This window comes from Gymnoscopelus microlampas (genome assembly GCF_963454915.1).
Source record: "Gymnoscopelus microlampas genome assembly, chromosome: 7".
Taxonomy (NCBI): domain Eukaryota; kingdom Metazoa; phylum Chordata; class Actinopteri; order Myctophiformes; family Myctophidae; genus Gymnoscopelus; species Gymnoscopelus microlampas.
Genome location: NC_139944.1, coordinates 37,775,151 through 37,793,473, shown reverse-complemented (window position 1 = coordinate 37,793,473; position 18,323 = coordinate 37,775,151). Strand labels below are relative to the sequence as shown.

Genomic DNA, 18,323 nt, shown 5'->3' with positions numbered 1-18,323 from the left:
TGAAGGCATGAGGCAGAGTTATTGCCAGCCCAGCAACATGCAAGAAGACAAATACACCTAACCAATGATACTAGCTCCAGTACTCTAATAATACTTTGGAATGAGGACTATCTTGTTTACAAACTGTTTCTGCCTGTAAACACAAGGGAGATTTAGACACAACAAACTTCTGAAATTAGAAATGCAAAATGAAAAACACATTTTCCCGTACCTCTGAAAGTCCGTTGATATCCCTTCTTCTGTAGTACGGACCAGGCTATCTCTGTGTCATTGACATTCATTTGACAGCCATAAGTTTCAAAGCATACTGTAATAAAAAAAGTGTTTAGTATAATTATAGCCAAAATGTTGATGATCAGTGGTGTAAAGTTTACTCAAGTACTGTACTTAAGTACAATGTTGAGGTACTTTTACTTTACTGGAGTATTTCCAATTTTCTATACTTTTACTTCTATTCCAGTACATCCCAGAGGCAAATATTGTACTTTTACTCCACTACAATACAATATTGGACAACTTTATTTATTGGTTACTTTGTAGATTTTGATTATTATTACAAAACATACATTGACCACGTCAGCCCTAAATACATTTCGGCCATCTGAAAACAGACGATCTACAAGCCACAATATGTCACGCATTGTTAGCCCTGAAACATGACTGTCATACCATGACAGTCATGGTGCCGAGTCCCCCTGGTTTATAGCGGTGTTCGATTTTTTTACATTGCCAACTCTCACATGAGGGGGCTGTATTTGGCAATACAGATTTGCCTGCCGGTAAATGCCCAGAATGATGCAAGTCGGGAATACATGCCCCACCCGTTGTGCAATTTAAAATACTTTTGAGAGCATTTTCAAAATTGATCCCGCCCCTTGGGAAAAGAAACGTGCTCATGGAAGCGCCAGACTCATATCCACGCAGTGATATAGTCTAGCTACGCCGGGCTACTTTCACTCTGCCCTCTGTCAGCCAGGTGTCACACATTTCCAGAGGAGAATCCGTTTTTGGCCTGCCACAACGCTGCCTAACGCCTTGGGTAAGTACTGACTGCATAAGCCAATGGATGAGCCACCCACTGAGAGACATTTGCTTTTCATGCCTGTAATGCAATCATAATTTGTACGTTCCGACCCGGTGTTGATAGTGTACCTCATAACTGATGTGTAGTTGTCAATTAAAGAATTCATTCTGTGAATATCATAACTTACCGTAGTCATTTATTTTGCAAACAAAACATTTTTAGCTTAGAATTCATGTTGTGAGGAGGGAATCTGGCATAAGGACGATGGCTTAATATAATCTTTTACTTTGACTTGAAATTCTCTGGATGGCAGATATAAATTGTGTGCAGCAATATTGTATTGTACAATAGCTAATGTGTGTATTGTGCAATGCCTGTACTTAAAACCCATTAAGACCTGGAACGCATCTGTGTCACTTTAGATTTCTTTGGCTATTCAAAAATAGCAGATATACAAGCTCATAGCACGGCACCGAGTGCCGCGCTATGATCTTGTAGATCTGCTATTTTTGAAAAATCTTTTTAAGAATCGCCTCAGGTCTTAATGGGTTAAGGGGCATGTACAGTATAGGTCGCTACATGCGAGTGCTGTAAAGCCTGGTTTATAGTTTGTCTATGATGGGGTCGCATGCCGAAAATAGCTGATCCGTGTGCACTATGAGACAGAAGTGCAAATTCATTTGGTGATGTTTAACTCTCTAAAAGCCTCAGTCTGTGATCCTAGTCCTACCCTAAACTAAGTGCAGCCTAGCAGGCCTGGTGGTGAGGGGACAGAGATGGTCTAGAGAAGAGGATAGAGTAGAGAAAAGAAGATCAGTGGCGGTGTCAGGGGATAGAAGAGCAAATGATTCAGGGGCAGGGAGAGCAGAGAGAACAGAGGAGGAAAGATCAGTGGAGGATAGTGAGCGAAGGTTGCGACGTGAGGAAATCATGTGGGTAGGGAGGGGCTGTGAGGGGGGAGAGGAGAGAGAGAGAGAGAGTAAGACATGAAGTAGTGATAAGAGAGTTTCTTACCCTTTTCACTGGAAAGAGGAGTGACGGACAGGTTAGCAGTAGAGCAGCCTCTGGTGAAGATCAGGTCCAGTTGGTTGCCCGCCTCGTGGGTAGGAGGAGATGGGGAAAGGACTAGGTCGGGAGGACACACAAGTGGAGGCACGCATTGCTGCTTGTCTGGCTGACATCTCGGAGTGGATGTCGACGCACCACCTGAAGCTCAACCTGGACAAAACCGAGCTGATGTGCCTCCCGGGGAAGGGTTGTCTGCACCGAGACATGGCCATCACCATTGATAATGCTGTGGTGACGTCAACTCGGACTGCGAAGAATCTGGGTGTGACCCTGGACAATCAACTGTTGTTCTCGGCAAACATCGCATCAGTGACACGGTCCTGCAGATTCCTCCTCTACAACATCAGGAGGATTCGCCCCTTCCTCACGGAGAAGGCAGCCCAGGTGCTCCTCCTGGCTCTTGTCATCTCCCGCCTGGACTACTGCAACTCCCTCCTGGCTGGTGCTCCGGCATCTGCCATCAGACCTCTGGAGCTTGTTCAGGAAGCTGCAGCTTGTCTGGTGTTCAACCGCCCCAAGTTCTCCCACACAACTATCCTTCTCCGTTCTCTACACTGGCTCCCCGTAGCAGCTCGGATCCAGTTTAAAACCCTGGTGCTAGCCTATAGGGCAGTGAAAGGAACAGCTCCTTCTTACCTCCGTGCTATGGTCGATGCCTACACCCCTGCCCGACCACTTCGGTCTGCCACCTCGGGGCGACTGATTGCCTCGTCACTCAAGGGTCCTTCTGGTCGATCGACACGGTCACAACTTTTTTTCTGTTCTGGCCCCACAGTGGTGGAATGGACTTCCCACTGATGTCAGGACAGCAGAGTCACTGCCCATCTTTCGCCGCAGGCTGAAAACCCACCTCTTCAGGAAACACTACCCTTCCTCTTTGTCTGGCTTACTTGTTAACTAGTTGTACAAACTCTTGATTTATTGTTGTACTGTTTTATTGGATCTTGTTTAGTCGATACACTTTTGTATTAGCTTGTGCTCATTTGATTTTGCTATTTTGTCTCATCTGTTTAAGAAAGTAGGTAGCTGATATATGGCACTTTTACCTTAGCGCTAGGTATACTCTTGGTTGCTTGTTTTTGCAGGAAATGCACTTAAGACTTCTGGTGATTAGTAGTTTCGTTCCCTACCTATGTTGAATGCACTTATTGTAAGTCGCTTTGGATAAAAGCGTCTGCTAAATGACTGTAATGTAATGTAATGTAATGTAATGTACTGCTGCAGGGGACATCAGCCATTGTTTCGAGTAGGAACTAATAAACTACTGCAACATTAACCCTTTCATTATATGATGTTCCTTAGACAGGATTTACAGTAGGGTGTTGGTCAACCCAACAGTGCAGCCTCCGTCTAATCACACCAAAACATTTTATCGAATCTAATAATACAAAGCACTGCACTTGAGCATTGAAGATCCTTTTGTCCTCTCCAGGTCACAACAGCTGAGATGTTGTCATGGTCATGGTTTGCCCTCTTGGCTCTCATCCCTGTGACCTTCAGCGCCAATGCTGGGGTAAAGGTCAAACTAACAGAGAAAGGCCTCGAATATGGTAAGTCAGAGGAAAGCTCATCCCCATTCAATTGACATGCTTTGCTGTCTCCAGAGTCATACATAATAAATAACATATTTTTCATCCAACTTTGCACGCTTGGCTGTGGACAGGTAAACAGATTGGGATGGCATCTCTCCAGCAGAAACTCAAAACCATCACGGTCCCGGATATCTCAGGGAAACAACGAGTGTCTCCCATTGGCAAAGTCAAGTACAGTTTGTCAAAGTAAGACGCGCAACCTAATTCACCACTGCCTTCAAACATCTGAAAGACTGTTAGCCTAATGTAGCCTACTGGTTCTTTATAGTTCAAAAGTTTAAAGGCATCAGTCATAACTGTCATAACAGAGGATGCTCCTGTTCTGTATTGTATATTACAGCATGCAAATAGTTAATCTGGGATTACCTAAGTCTGTCCTGGGGCTGGTGCCGGGGACTGGTGTCAGCCTGTCAATCAGCAACGCCTTCATCAATCTACATGGAAACTGGAGGGTAAAATACTTACGACGCATGTGAGTGGGATTTACTACCCTCTGAACTTACAATAGTGGGATATCGTTGCAACGACACTGACTTCTCTCTTTCTCACAATAGAAAGGACAGAGGCTCTTTTGACCTGGGTGTGAAAGGACTTACCATCACCACCAGCATTTCTATCAAGAGTGATGAGACAGGCAGACCGACGGTCAGCAGTGTCAACTGTGGGGCCACTATAGGTGGCGCTAGCATCAAATTCCATGGTGGAGCCAGGTATAAGCTCTGGAAATGTACCACTTAATAACAAGGAAGTGCAATGTCTGATTTATACTTGGTTGTGGGGGTGTTGCGCACCGCAAATTGCAGATTGACAAGTTCTTTACAACTTCTGGAATTTCTTGACTCACCATAAACCCCTAAATGTTTCACTTCCTCTTCCAGCTGGCTATACAATCTCTTCAGAAAATTTATTGAAAAGGCCATACGGAGTGCACTGCAGAAAAAGGTGAGGACATAAAGGGGTTATTTCCAATAAAACTTTTATCTTATATGTATCTTTTGATAAAGTACCCCCATTATTCAACACTGGATGTGATCAATATCCTTGCAAAAACGGAACACAATCAGAGGACAAGTTTTTTCACAGTAAGATAGCCTTTCATATCTGAATAAATTGGATATTGCCTTTGCCAATAAGAAGTAGGGGGGTTTCATCGCAAATTGCTCTACATCTATTTTCAGAGATTTACTTTGATGTTGGCAATACAGTTATGACCAGCCAGTACCAATATAGAGGTCCTTGTTCTTTTATTTTTGCAGATCTGCCCCCTGGTGGCTGATGCAATATCTGACCTTAACCCTCACCTGCAAACACTCAATGGTAAAACACAAGCTTGCAGAAACATAGTCATATAGCTATGTGGATAAATATATATAATACATGTTTTGTTGTACATAATGTTACATTGCAGTTCTAGCCAACGTGGACAATTGCACAGAGATTGAATACTCCATGGTGGCATCACCGGCTATTTCCAAATCTTCCATAGATTTTAGTTTGAAGGTAAGAGCAAACAGAAACTTTGTATCTCTGTGCATCTATCTGATGTCTGGTCAGTGGTTGCAGGATTTAGTTTGTTCAGTTTCCATCTATCTCATAATTCTATCTCTGGGTCTCTCTTTAGGGTGAATTCTACAACATTGGACATCATCAGGAGCCTCCATTTTCCCCGAGTCCTTTCTCTCTACCTCCCCAAGTCAACAACATGCTGTACATTGGCGTGTCATCTTTCACCACCAATTCTGCAGCCTTTGTGTACAACAAAGCCGAAGCTCTCAGTCTGTACATCACAGATGATATGGTGAGCCAGATACTCCTAATCAAACATAAATCCACTTTCATGATAGATATCAACCTGAATGTCATAGAGTTCTCAACTCTGTCTCCACAGATTCCGCCGAGCTCTCCCATCAGACTGAACACCAGGACCTTCTGGGCATTCATTCCACAGGTAACAGAATTACAGCTCCCTATTATTTCACAATTATACTGTAAGCCTCCCTATCAGTACTTTTGTATCAACGTTACATATATCGGGGTGTGTATATTTTCAGATTGCCAAGCGTTTCCCAGGTCTGATGATGAAACTATTTGTAAAGACGGTGAAGGACCCGATCATAACTTTTGAACCAAACAACATGACGCTTCAAGTTACCAGTACCATAACAGCATACGCCATCCAGCCCAACACAACGCTTTCTCCTCTGTTTATCCTAAACATGGTATGTTGAACTGAACTTCTAAGTCTGATTCGGTGCAGGGAACCACAGCGGTTTAGTGTCAACATTTTTTCTTCAGTATTAGTACAAAAAATGCCACAACAATATGAACTGGAGACAAATATAAAGCACTATAAATAACATTAACCTACGACACAGATACCCAGACATCCTATATTTGAGTGTACCTCTGAAGCTCACTATGTCATCTTTATAGGATGCAAGTGTCAGCACTCAACTGCATGTGACTGAGACGAAACTGGCTGGATCGGTCACCCTGAACTCGTGAGTTCCTGTGAAATGCTTGTTCAAGTTAACAGCGCACATTCACAAGTACACTCTTTGAACTTAATTATTTTGTCTAATTTGCACAGGATGGCAATGACGCTGGGGACTAGTTATGTGGGTGAATTTCAGGTAAGATACATACAGTACTTAATTGACCGGATTCCCATGGGTTACACACACTAAATATCTTCTCCAAAAATAGCCAAACTACAAGTTCATAATGCATCGCATTGAGCTTTTAGATCTGCTGTTTTGGGCCAAAGTGCCCCCATTGAATAGGGATGCTAGGGTTAAGTGGTTAAAATGTATAATATATGCTCAGATTGTGTGACGTGATCTATTCTTCAGCTTAATCACATAATCAAATCCCCTTATCGCAACAGGTTAAACCCCTTGACTTCATCTTTTCAATGGTCCTGAAAGTGGCAGTGATACCCACGGTTAACGGTGAGTTGTTTGTATGCTAGTCTGTATATGTACATAGTATACCGTGGTCTCATTGAGTTGCCATAAAGTAGTATGTATTACAATGCAATTCATTAACGTAAACTTGTTGACCCTCATAGCTCTCCTAGAAAAGGGATATCCTCTTCCTTCTATTGGAAAGATGAAACTTGTGAACGCCCAACTTCAAGTCCTAAAGGTGAGATACTCACCGTTGTGTGGGATCTTTAAAATCAGGCTTTAGAATGGCCTGATGTGTTCTAACAATCACATGCTTTGTGATCAGGGCCGGGACATGTAAGCACTACCATTAATATCACACTGATCACTGCACTGCTGTCTCCCTGTCTCTGCAGGACTATGTGCTGATTGGGACAGATGTTCAGTTTGCAGGGTGAAAGGCACACTGGATACTCCCACACAGTAAAATCCTCTGTGTTAATTCAACTCAAAGTGTCAAATGGTACATTTATATCTGCCATCCAGAGGATTTTTCAGTGCAAAATAAAAATTTCCATTGGTGTTAAGTCACCACAAAAGCCAGTGAACAGCTACCATGCACACAAGTAAATGATGGCCACCTTCATACTGTAGATCTTTTTTTATAATTTTTGTTATTCATCTAATTTACATTTTGCATTTACATTCCTGCAAATATTTGTTTCTGTTTTCATGTAAACTGAATTAATAAATAAAACTTGGGTGATACCTACCAACAGGGATTGATGCCATGACAATGAACCAAAAATGCAAAACCAAAACATATGGCAGGTGCAGGACAAAATAAAGAGAGAAATAAAATCCGGACACAGCAAAGCAGCTCCCAAAGCAGTTCACTTCATTGGCTTAACTTCATTACTACCAAAACATAATAAAAACAACTGCTTTAAGAGCTACTTTGCAGTGTGCAGACTTTACTTCCCTTCTAACCCTATATTTAGGTTACAGGGAAATCAAATATGTTGATTTGTGATGTTCCTACTGCAGTGTGCACTGCAAAATCCTAGGTACATTTTTACATACTGAGGTAAATTGATTGGTTGCAGTGTAGACAACAGTATCATACTACTGGTAACAACACACCATTTGAGCTGAATCAAATTCCATAACCTTTTTCAGTATTTTCACAGTTCAATGTGTACACAGTCAGGACCTGTTGTATAAATAAAATGTCTTTGTTCTTGTTTTCATAAAGCCATGATCACATTAGTCATTAAGCTGTATGCTAGCTTAGCAGTTGTCCAACAAGTCTGTCTTTTGGATGTCTGTAATACAGAATGCCACAAAAAATATTACAAAAGGCCACCAATTTCTACATCCACACTGAGAAAATAGTGTGGCAAAAAAAAAAAAAAAAAACATGTTTCCTGTGAGTGCTTTTTTCCTGTGAATTTCCTGTGTATCTCTCTTGTAAATCACACACCTTCAAATAGTATCTATCATCTTGAAGAGAGAGTTGGGTCAGAGTCTGTATCAAAGTGAAAGATGCTGATTAGATAGACTCTGGTTGTGTCTGGCGGTGTCCCGCAGGGAGCTGTGACTCAGGGCGAGACCTCTCAGGCTCTGGGAGTTGGCTGACAAGATCTAATTCGGAAACATTTAGATAACAGTAATGACCCCCAAGGAAACCGAAGCACAAAATGAAAGGATGATTGAAGTAATCAAAATAAGACACCGTAAGCCTACATTTTGTGATTTTGATAATAGTAATAATGATCATTAATTTCATTATTATTTTGTCACCTTTTTGCAGTTCTTGTTGGGGTATTTGTCAATGTACATTTTGCACATAAATTACTTGCATCCTCTGCATTTAACCATTTTCACTACTCGGAGTAGTGGGCGCCATTAATACAGCATCCAGGGATGCCGTTAGGGGTAAGTGTCTCGTTCAGGGACGATTTGACGCATAGACTGAGTGGATCGAATCAGTGACCTTCCTATTCCTTGCTGCCTTTCTGCCACACAATTATGGATTTGTTATAAAATGACAATTTATAATTATATAAGTTTGTTATAATATTATGGTACCCTTCAGGCTTTGCTTATACTGATTTACTGGACTAGGGATACTCCATAGCCAAGTCAAACATAAGTTTTACATTGAGTTTGAAGCCTATTAGGTTCTAAATTAGACTGGTTAAAGAAGTTTCAAAATGAGTGAGACAATTCATCACCAGAAGTGAATGCACCTACTATATCAGATGGTAAAATGAAGACTTCAAGACATATGCAAAATCACACACCCAAACAAAATCAAAAGCTCAGGATTACCTTAACCAGCACATAGTCCCCAGGGTGAATCGGAGCAGTGTGAGAGTCTGCAGGCTTAACAGCTATGTCATCTTTGGGGAAAATCACCTTCACGTTCCCATCACTTCTCCCACATAGCTCCAAGGCAGATCTCTTACTTTCCTGTGCACAAAAGAGCAGACAATATAATTGATACTGTACTGTGGCTGAAGGACTTTCATTACAGCATTGACCTTTCAAGAAAAAAAGCTTTTTATCAGACTTCTGTCTGAGTCAGAGGAAGAGGTTTTCAAATGGGAGCTACAGTATGTGGTGTACAAACTATTATTCCACCCTGTCAGTAAGTCTTTTATCCAGGTTAGCACTGCAGTACTCACTCCCTCCACCAGGACGAGCTGTGTGCTGCCAATTAAGGCAGCGTTGATCCTTGCTGCCTCCTCCCTGAACACACGGATGATCTCCTCCAACCTGCGCTGCTTTACCTCTGGCGCCACGTCATCCTGTAGCTGATGGGAGGCGTGGGTTTTCTGAGGAAAGGAGAAGGCCGTAGGAACACAGAGGACAGACATTATAGGGATATTTGAGATTAAATATGTCCACTAAACAGTCATACGTTAAATGTTAAGTCCTAGTGTTCTGTCGTGGTGTAAGATCATAGATGTTAGTGCTGTGCAATTTGGCAAAAATAAAAATCTACATTTGAAATATAAAATAACAATTTAAATACATTTTAGTTTTTTTGTCTATACATAAATTACTAGAGCAGGGGTCTTCAACAGGGGGTCACACATTTGAATTAATACAATTAATTGGATTTACCCTTTAAGACCTGGAACCCATCTGTGTCACTTTTTCATTTGAGCTAAAAAGCATTATTTTACACTTTGGCAATTCAAAAATAGCAGCTATACAAGCTCATAGCGCGGCACCGAGTGCCGCACTATGAGCTTGTAGATCAGCTATTTTTGAAAATGTGTGCAAATCTTTGAATATATATATATTCTTTTAAAGCAAACATTAACTCAAATCTTTGTTTCTGGGGGTCCCCAGAACAAAATATTTTGAGATGGGGTCCGCGGCCAAATTCATATTATTTTGGGGGTCCTTGACATGAAAAAGTTTGAAAACCACAGATATAGAAACATACGTTTTTCAGAAAACCGTTTTGGATTTAGAAGAAATGTTGCTGAATCGGAACCTCAGGCCTCAATGGGTTAAACGCTCACCCTTAGTTGTGTTAGTATAGTCAGTACTGACCTTTCTCATGCTGTAGGCAAACAGGAATCCCACATTGTAGCCCACTTGTCTGATCAATGAGAGTGTCGATTGGTGGTCGTCCTCCGTCTCACCGCAGAAGCCTGCGATGAAGTCACTGCTCAGGCTCACCTCTGAGACACAGTAACAGCATGAGCGTCATTCATGGCTGACCATTAAAAGGAAGCATTCCATTTTTTGACACATTTCTGGCATCATTATCGTTTATATAAAAACTAATGTTATTCAATTAAAATGGTTTCACAGTATGACTTTAAACAGAACATCTCCTAATACAATGCAGAACATTCAGTACATCTTGAACAAATTGTGCGCTCTACCTGGAATTATGTTCTTTATGTTCTCCACAAGTTCAAGATATGACTCCCTTGTATAGCTGTATATTGTAAAAAAGACAGTTGTGTATAAAGAGACTTGATGAGGATAGACATGTTATGGACCACTTCAACAAAATTCCAAAGTAACCACTTAAGCCCTATATACTTAATTCGTATGACGAATAGCAAAATTATTAGCCGATCTACAAGCTCTCAACACATTGCAATGCGATGAATTGTGAGCTTGTAGATTTGCTACTTTTGAAAAAACATTTTGACATGCCCAAAATAGGCCAGGTTTAGAGTGATTGATTGAGTCATTGAAAACATTGTGACGTCTTACCCACGGCGCATAGATTTTAGGACCTGGCTGCTGCCACTCTGGGCTGGAAGGTGGAGCTGCTTGCAGATGTTCCCTCTCTCTTCAATTAGCTGTAAAACCTGCAAATACACAAGCCAGGATGAAAACCCCAATAGATCACCCAATGAACCAGGTGAACGTGCTTTTCTAGTACATACAATACTAACTATTATTTTTGTGTATGATGTTAGCTACATATAGATTCTTGAATATTCAACTATGTCTGGTAGGAAGGTGATAAAAAAGGAATGGCAGGCATTAAGGCTGACTGGTACCAATGGCAGTAAGTTGACAATGTATCAACTGTATACTCGTCAAAGTTCTCGCTTTGGTAATCCTTTAAGACCTGAGGCGATTCTTAAAAATGTTTTCTAAATCCTAACAGTTTTTTGAAAAAAAACTAAAAAAACGTTTTCAAGATTTTTCAAAAATAGCAGATATACAAGCTCATAGCGCGGCACTCGGTGCCGCGCTATGAGCTTGTATATCTGCTATTTGACACATTGTATATCTGCTATCTGACACATCTCTGACCTGCTCACTACCTATAAACCCACAGAACTGTCACATCATCAGGCATCGGCCTCCTTACTGTCCGTAAAGTAATAACTAATACGATGGAGGTTCATTATGGTCCTACTCACTGGAAGGATTTTCATTTTTTGATTGATGGTCAACGTGGTCAATTGAAGCAATAAAGTCCTCACTGCATACTATTATTGATGGCAAAATCAGAATTTTCCTACTCACATATTTACATATATTCACAGTAGGGGTGTGCCGATATATCGTCCCGCGATATATCGCGATACGTTTTCGCGACGATATGTATCGTTTTGGAAAAAAAAAATATCGTTTTGAAAAAAAATTTTTTTATTTTTTTTTATTTATTTTTTTAGTTTTTTTTTTACAATCATTATAATCAGGCATGCAAACAGCCCCGAGGTGAAAAGGGTGACAACATGTTTTTTTTTTGGGGGGTCAGGTGTCACACTATTGCCCTATTTGGATTGAAAACGGCTATTGTAGCTGAAAAGCTACAAGTTTGCATGTCTGAATAATGCAAAAACAGAATTATTTTTTTGCATTTACTTTTTTACACCTCCATATATTTTCATAATAAAAAAAGTGCGTATCGTATCGTATCGAAATCGTATCGAAGTTGTGAGCCAAATATCGTATCGTATCGTTTGGTGAAATTAGTGTATCGGCACACCCCTAATTCACAGTCAATGATATACGCTGCAAACCACACCATGGTGATGGACATTTAGCATCCAAATATCCTCTGCCACTGTGCTTCTGCCACCCAGTGATGTCAGAATACATCACAGGGTAGCAGCAGTAAACTAGGCTGATACAGCAATACAAAGAACATTAGCAGGTATTGTGGACAATACAGACATGCCTCTTCTGTGACTAATAATGGAAATACGTTTGAAAAGTTTTTTCAAGATACATATAAATTTATCAAACCCACCCTGAGTGCCTGAACCTGGATTTTATATAATCTTTCCATTCTCCTGAATATTATTCCCTTCCATGAGCACCGGTCATTTGAGGGATACCAGTAGCGATCCTGTAACTTCTCTCTTCTACTTATAAATGTGCATTGGGCACATGCATACACCAAACACTAGTATGCATAAAGCTTTCCTGAGTTTAACATGTGGTTCAGTGTCAGTGTAACACACCTCATCTGGGAAATCTTTGGGATGAGGGGAGGTGAATCTGATCCTCATATCGGGGTCGATGTTGGACACCTGGTCTAGCAGGTCAGCGAAGCGCAGGCCTCCCTTTTTGGTGCGGTAGATGGTCCTGAAACCACGGCTGAGCTGGGTTGGGTCAGTGCTGCAGAACTGCTCCTCTGAAGTGTCCCTGTAGCTGTTTACGTTCTGACCCAACAGTGTCACCTCCTTCACACCCTGGGAAGCCCACAGACGCACACATAGTGGGATTACAGCTGATCAAGTTGAAGCCATAAATAGCTAGAGTAAAGGCTTATGTCTTTACAATTGAATGAGCAAATACAATAAAATATACAGCACATACAGCAGCCAGCAGGTGATTACCAATATCCTTGTTTCTCCTTTGTATTGATATCTCACTGTCATCGATTAGAATAAGAAATTGTGTGTCTGACAGAGATACCAAGTTATTTGTTTAAGGTATCTCCTCCTGCCGTTTAAGAGATATGCTCCTCTCTCAGCACTCAGGAGGTACACACAATGTTGTGTACTTTTGTTATTAAAAGAAGTACAAAGTAGTACTAAAGTTGACTTATCCAATCAGACCTTTTAGTTTTACTGCACAATTTAAGACCATGAGCTTGGGGTCTGTGTAAAACATATTTATTGATAAAAATGTCATTTTATTTATTAAAAAAATCTAACATCCTGTGTATTAGAAAGCTCTATCATCTTGTTGCGCAAAAAACAGAATCAAATGAATGTGCTTTGATTTGTCACACAGGAAATAGTTTGTAGAATTTGATTTAATTGTCCAGGAATGGTGAAATATTTTAGTCTGGCAAGCGCTCACAATCCAGTCTCTGAACTATTGTGTCCCTAAGCTGTCATAAATAAGAGCATGGATACACTTCCCAAACAAGTGCACAACACAGTACTGTGCTGTGCACTTTAATATACTGTCATAAAAAGGCACATGGGCCACCTACGTGCTCCCTCACTGAAGTTGCTCTGAAAAGCAGCAGCTGCTAAATTCCTAGTGTAAACATAAATGTAAAAGAGAAACTCACCTGTTCAGATAGGATTCGGATTTCCTCAAGGATAGAGTTAACAGGTCGACTCCTCTCTCTCCCACGGGTGAAGGGAACGATGCAGTAACTGCACATATTGTCACAGCCACGCATGATAGACCTAACAGAGGTAGGAAAAGAGAACTGTCTGTGTTACTGAAGTGACTGTAAAAGACACATGAATGCATAAAGCATCAAATAGACTGAAAACCATAATATTCATTATAGTCATCCAAAACTACAGTACTATAGAAGTTCTCCATAGGTGCTAACACTCAGGATATTACATTTCTTTTCTTTAAAGATTGTTAATGCCTTTTATTACTTTTTATGCCTTACGGTATGTAAAATCACCTTGAATTGCCGTTGTGCATGAAATGTGCTTTACAAACAAACTTGTCTTGCATTACTGTGTTGATAAGGAGGACCTACAAAAATCACTGTTGGTCTCTAGCGTGTCCTTTAGACTCACACAAAAGCACTGTAGCCGTGAGGGGTGTGGTGGACAGGCATGATGTCAGCATAGGTCTCTTCTAGTGACAGGAGCACGTTGCTGGCCTGTTGCCCCCCGCCAGCCACAGCCAAGAGGCGGGGAAGGTCTCGATATGCATCTGGACCGGCCAGGACATCCACCAGCTTCTCTCGCTCCAGAAGCTCCGTCTTCAGCCTCTCAGCCATGCAACCTGGACAACACAAGCACACACACAATCATTACCATAGAAATGATCAGGGGCGTGGTGGCAGCGGTGGCCTAAAGGTTAGAGGAACGCACTTGTTGCTGTTGCTGGAAGGTTCCTGGCTAGATTCCCCGGACCGGGCCACCACTCACCCCTCCTCCAACACTGCTTAAGTGCCCTTGAGCAAGGCACTGAACCCCCCCAACTGCTCCAGTGGAGCTGCTCAGACTATGGTTGTGGTCAGCTCCCAGGTTTTAATGTGTGTGTCTGTCTGTGTGTGTCTATGTGCAAGGCCTTGCTGAAAATGAGCACTTGTGCTCAGCTACTACCCTGGGTAAATAAAGAACAACATAAAACATAAAAGCAAGACTCTAATGAACAAGGTCACATAAACGGTTACGGTCACAGATATGTCAGTAACTTACCTAAAATCCCAATTTTCATTGGTGCTAGAGTCTTTAAACGTTTCTTCTTCATCGCTGTGAGTTGCTGTAGTCTGTTCCAAATTGTTTGTTCAGCTTTCTCTCTGTGAAGTGTAGCATGGCAGTGTGCTTTTGTTATTTTGAATGTTCCTCTTACTGCTTTCAACAAGAGATTTCGGTATGAGTGAGATTTGATCCTTTATGCACATGAAAACTCCAGTGTAGTGGGGGTTTCCTGTTTTCATTGAATTCAAGAATTACATTGCAGAATCCTTTGAAAACACACTAAAAAAAATATAATTTAAAAATGCATGACTGCAAATCAATGGCTGCTTTTTGTAATTACTGGAAAAGTGGACACTTTCTGATAAATTGTATGATATTTTCACCAGATATGGGTTCATGTTTGCACCTTACCTTATAGAGCATGTTACAAGAAGCACAACATCTGCCTGTAAACACAAGGAAGATTTAGACACAACAAACTTCTGAAATTAGAAATGCTATATAAAAAAAAGTTTTCCTGTACCTCTGAAACTTCATTAGTCCGTTGATATCCCTTCTTCTGTAGTACAGACCAGGCTATCTCGGTGTCATTGACATTCATTTGACAGCCATAAGTTTCAAAGCATACTGTAATAAATAAATAAAAGTTTAGTATATAGCCATAATGTTGATGATCAGTGGCGTAAAGTAACTAAGTGAGTACATTTACTCAAGTACAATTTTGAGGTACCTTTACTTTACTGGAGTATTTCCAAATTTCTATACTTTTACTTCTACTCCAGTACATCCCAGAGGCAAATACTGTACTTTTACTCCATTACAATTATTGGACAACTTTATTTATTAGTTACTTTGATTATTATTATAAAACATACATTGACCACATCACATCAGCCCTAAATACATTTCGGCCATTTGAAAATAGACGATCTACAAGCTCACAATATGCCACACATTGTGAGCTTGTAGAGCTGCTATTTTATAAAGATTCATATACATTTGAAAACTTGTGAAATGGGACATTCTGCATAATGAGTACTCTCTTCTTTTGGTACTTTAAGTACATTTCGATACCAATACTTTTACTGAAGTAAATTTTGGAATTCCAGACTTTTACTTGTAACAGAGTATTTCTACATTGCAGTATTGATACTTTTACTTAAGTAAAAAACAAAAAAAGTGAGTACTTTTCCCACCACTGCTGCAGACTAACCTTTCCTTGAGTTCCCCAGCTCTGAACCTTCAGACAGATAGGGGTGTTTGTCCATGATGCTCCTCTCATTGACAACAGGGCTTTCATTACTAACAACAGACACTCCTTTCACAAAGTCTTCAAACCTTGGACCTGAGACCAGCTGAGTCTTGAACGTGTCCACCCTCCTGTTCTGTCTCAATCCAACACTATTAGATGACTTAGAGCAGTAATGCTCTTGTATACAACGTATAGGTAACCGTTTATGTGAGTGCTGAAGCAAAGGTCTAAAATGCCTAAGGTATTCCATATTAAAAAGAAATTGTCCTTTAAGGGCAGTTTGTGATATAGTTGGCTATCATTCATTCACTGCTAATATCTCAACCCACTAGTGCCTAGTTCAGTCGTCATTAAAGTTTAATAACAAGTCGTTATAAGATGAAACTACTTGTTGTGGTTGGATTCATGGATTCTCCTCCAATCCAATGTTGTGGCTTGATGTAGATGACGTCCGTCAGCCTAAAGATTCCCCACGGTGCGCACGATTTCTTTGCCCGTCGAGAAAACCTTCCTCCATAAATGGTTCCAGCCTGTGTTACGAGATGAGGATGGTGGGTGGATAACGGTAATAACTGGAAGAGTGGGCTGCTAAACACGTGGGCACATCATTGGTTAAATTGGCTATGTTTTCCTTATTATTATTATACATTATAATAATAATAGTTTGAAATTATGTAAAGACACGTACACATTATTGAACATGCATGCCATGTAGTGACCTTTTGTCCTTGGCTTTGAGCAGCAAAAAATGATAAAAAGAAAAATAATAATAAAAAAGGAAATGAGTAATGTCCAAAAGTTAAAGTTGAACTAAAAAAGGGTTGATTCCATATATATTCTCCCAGGCTTGAAAACATAAAATAAATAGACTATAACATAACTTAGAATAGAAGGCTGCAGCAACAAAAAAATCAGACTTAAAAGCTGTGATCCTCCAATCAACCTAATTTTCTGTACAGCACTTTGGAAACCTTGAGATGTAAAATGTGCTATATAAATTAAGTGGATTGGATTGGATATACCTGTCCCTGTCTTGGCCAGGTTTTTATGCTCTCCTCTCCTCCATGTCTGTAGAGGGTGACAAAGCACACTGACAGGGACATGAGACATGGCACATAATTGCTCCTAAAATGCATGGTAGCTTCATCACATGATCAGACCTAAATTAACCCTTCACCTACTTGTTTATGATTGGCTGTCCACAGGTTTTGTAGCAATTAGTAGAGATATTAGGCCTTAAATGTCAAATGTTCATGCATGTTCAAATCATGTATACTTTACATTACTTCAGACCATTTAACAAAAAAACTTTTTTGTTTTACATTTTGGGGAAAATAGCCAATTTACTGAGTGCCCACATTTCGGTGCACACTCTTCCTGTATTCGGCCTCAATACAGTGTTAGGAAATATTTACAAACCATACAAATATCTTCTCTCAAAATAACCATTAAGAATATAGAAACGATGCTCACATAATAGGCTAGCTAGGTAACATATAGATAAATATTGACATTTCACTTGTTGAAAGTGTGACTATGGTAATAGCAGCAGATACAGTGGTGACAAATTAAAGGAAAAAACAACATAAAGTCTCAGGCGTTGAGTACCAGAATAGTTTCAATGATTGTACTATGGAACACCATTCTAACAAAAGATATGCCTAATTTGTTGTTTTGATAATTGTGGTAGGCAGTAGGCTATAGGCCTAATAATAATGTAGCCTATATATTGTTGTTGTTTTTTTGTGACTGCACATTTACACATTTGCCTAATGTGAAATTCGGCCTTTGCATTTACCCATCCTAATAGATTCAGGCGGGACTATTACAGCCCCCAGAGAATAGTTAAGGTTTGAGTGTCTTGCTCAGGGGCACTTCAACACATAGACTGGCTAGACCGGATGGCGATGGCTTCCAAATCCCCAGACGGTTCCTCAGCACTCAGCAGTCAGGCGGTCTGTCCAAAATCTAAATCTCCCATCTACTCTATAAGGTGTTCAATTGGGTTGAGATGTGGTGACTGCGAAGGTCATAGCATATGATTCACATAACTATCATCATATTTAGTTCGTCATCCTGGAAGAGTCCACTCCCAATCCCACCCAAGAAGTGTTTCATCATACTGTAGGATAAAGGTGTTCACTCAGAATAACTTGATTTGCAGTGACCCTTCCATCTAAAGTGGACAATTGAGCCCCAGGAAAATGCCCCCTACTGCATAAAAGAGCCACCAGACCCCGTCACTGTCGGGTGGGGTTAAGCATTCACGCCAGGTCTCTACCATTCTCTTGGTGTATGCTCCGCATGCACTCACTTGCTATAGGATGACTCATCTGAGTCTGACTGTATCATTTTTTCATTTTTTTCTAC

The 18,323-nt window shown here is 40.6% G+C and overlaps 2 protein-coding genes across 3 annotated transcripts; one reads left to right on the top strand and one right to left on the bottom strand.

The window, feature by feature from the left end:
* Nucleotides 1-209: 209 nt before the first annotated feature.
* On the bottom strand, nucleotides 210-16,374 carry LOC311049525 (mitochondrial tRNA methylthiotransferase CDK5RAP1-like). 2 transcript variants are annotated; one of them, XM_084063139.1, is made up of 13 exons: nucleotides 15,915-16,374; nucleotides 15,225-15,328; nucleotides 15,113-15,147; nucleotides 14,699-14,799; nucleotides 14,069-14,279; nucleotides 13,597-13,717; nucleotides 12,533-12,763; nucleotides 10,821-10,918; nucleotides 10,481-10,536; nucleotides 10,143-10,273; nucleotides 9,263-9,412; nucleotides 8,907-9,047; nucleotides 210-307 (listed from the first exon to the last, which is right to left on the bottom strand). In XM_084063139.1, the coding sequence occupies exons 1-13, from the start codon at nucleotides 16,201-16,203 to the stop codon at nucleotides 278-280; spliced, it is 1,698 nt and encodes a 565-aa protein (XP_083919265.1). In that variant the 5' UTR covers nucleotides 16,204-16,374; the 3' UTR covers nucleotides 210-277. The 2 variants fall into 2 exon arrangements, with proteins under 2 accessions (XP_083919265.1, XP_083919264.1); XM_084063138.1 differs by lacking the exon at nucleotides 210-307 and adding an exon at nucleotides 7,219-8,216.
* Nucleotides 903-7,348, top strand: LOC311049526 (bactericidal permeability-increasing protein-like). The gene is made up of 16 exons (XM_084063140.1): nucleotides 903-1,039; nucleotides 3,525-3,642; nucleotides 3,756-3,870; nucleotides 4,025-4,156; nucleotides 4,239-4,394; nucleotides 4,563-4,626; nucleotides 4,941-5,001; nucleotides 5,093-5,184; nucleotides 5,306-5,482; nucleotides 5,573-5,632; nucleotides 5,736-5,903; nucleotides 6,118-6,185; nucleotides 6,275-6,317; nucleotides 6,572-6,635; nucleotides 6,755-6,831; nucleotides 6,989-7,348. The coding sequence occupies exons 2-16, from the start codon at nucleotides 3,540-3,542 to the stop codon at nucleotides 7,028-7,030; spliced, it is 1,422 nt and encodes a 473-aa protein (XP_083919266.1). The 5' UTR covers nucleotides 903-1,039; nucleotides 3,525-3,539; the 3' UTR covers nucleotides 7,031-7,348.
* Nucleotides 16,375-18,323: the final 1,949 nt, after the last annotated feature.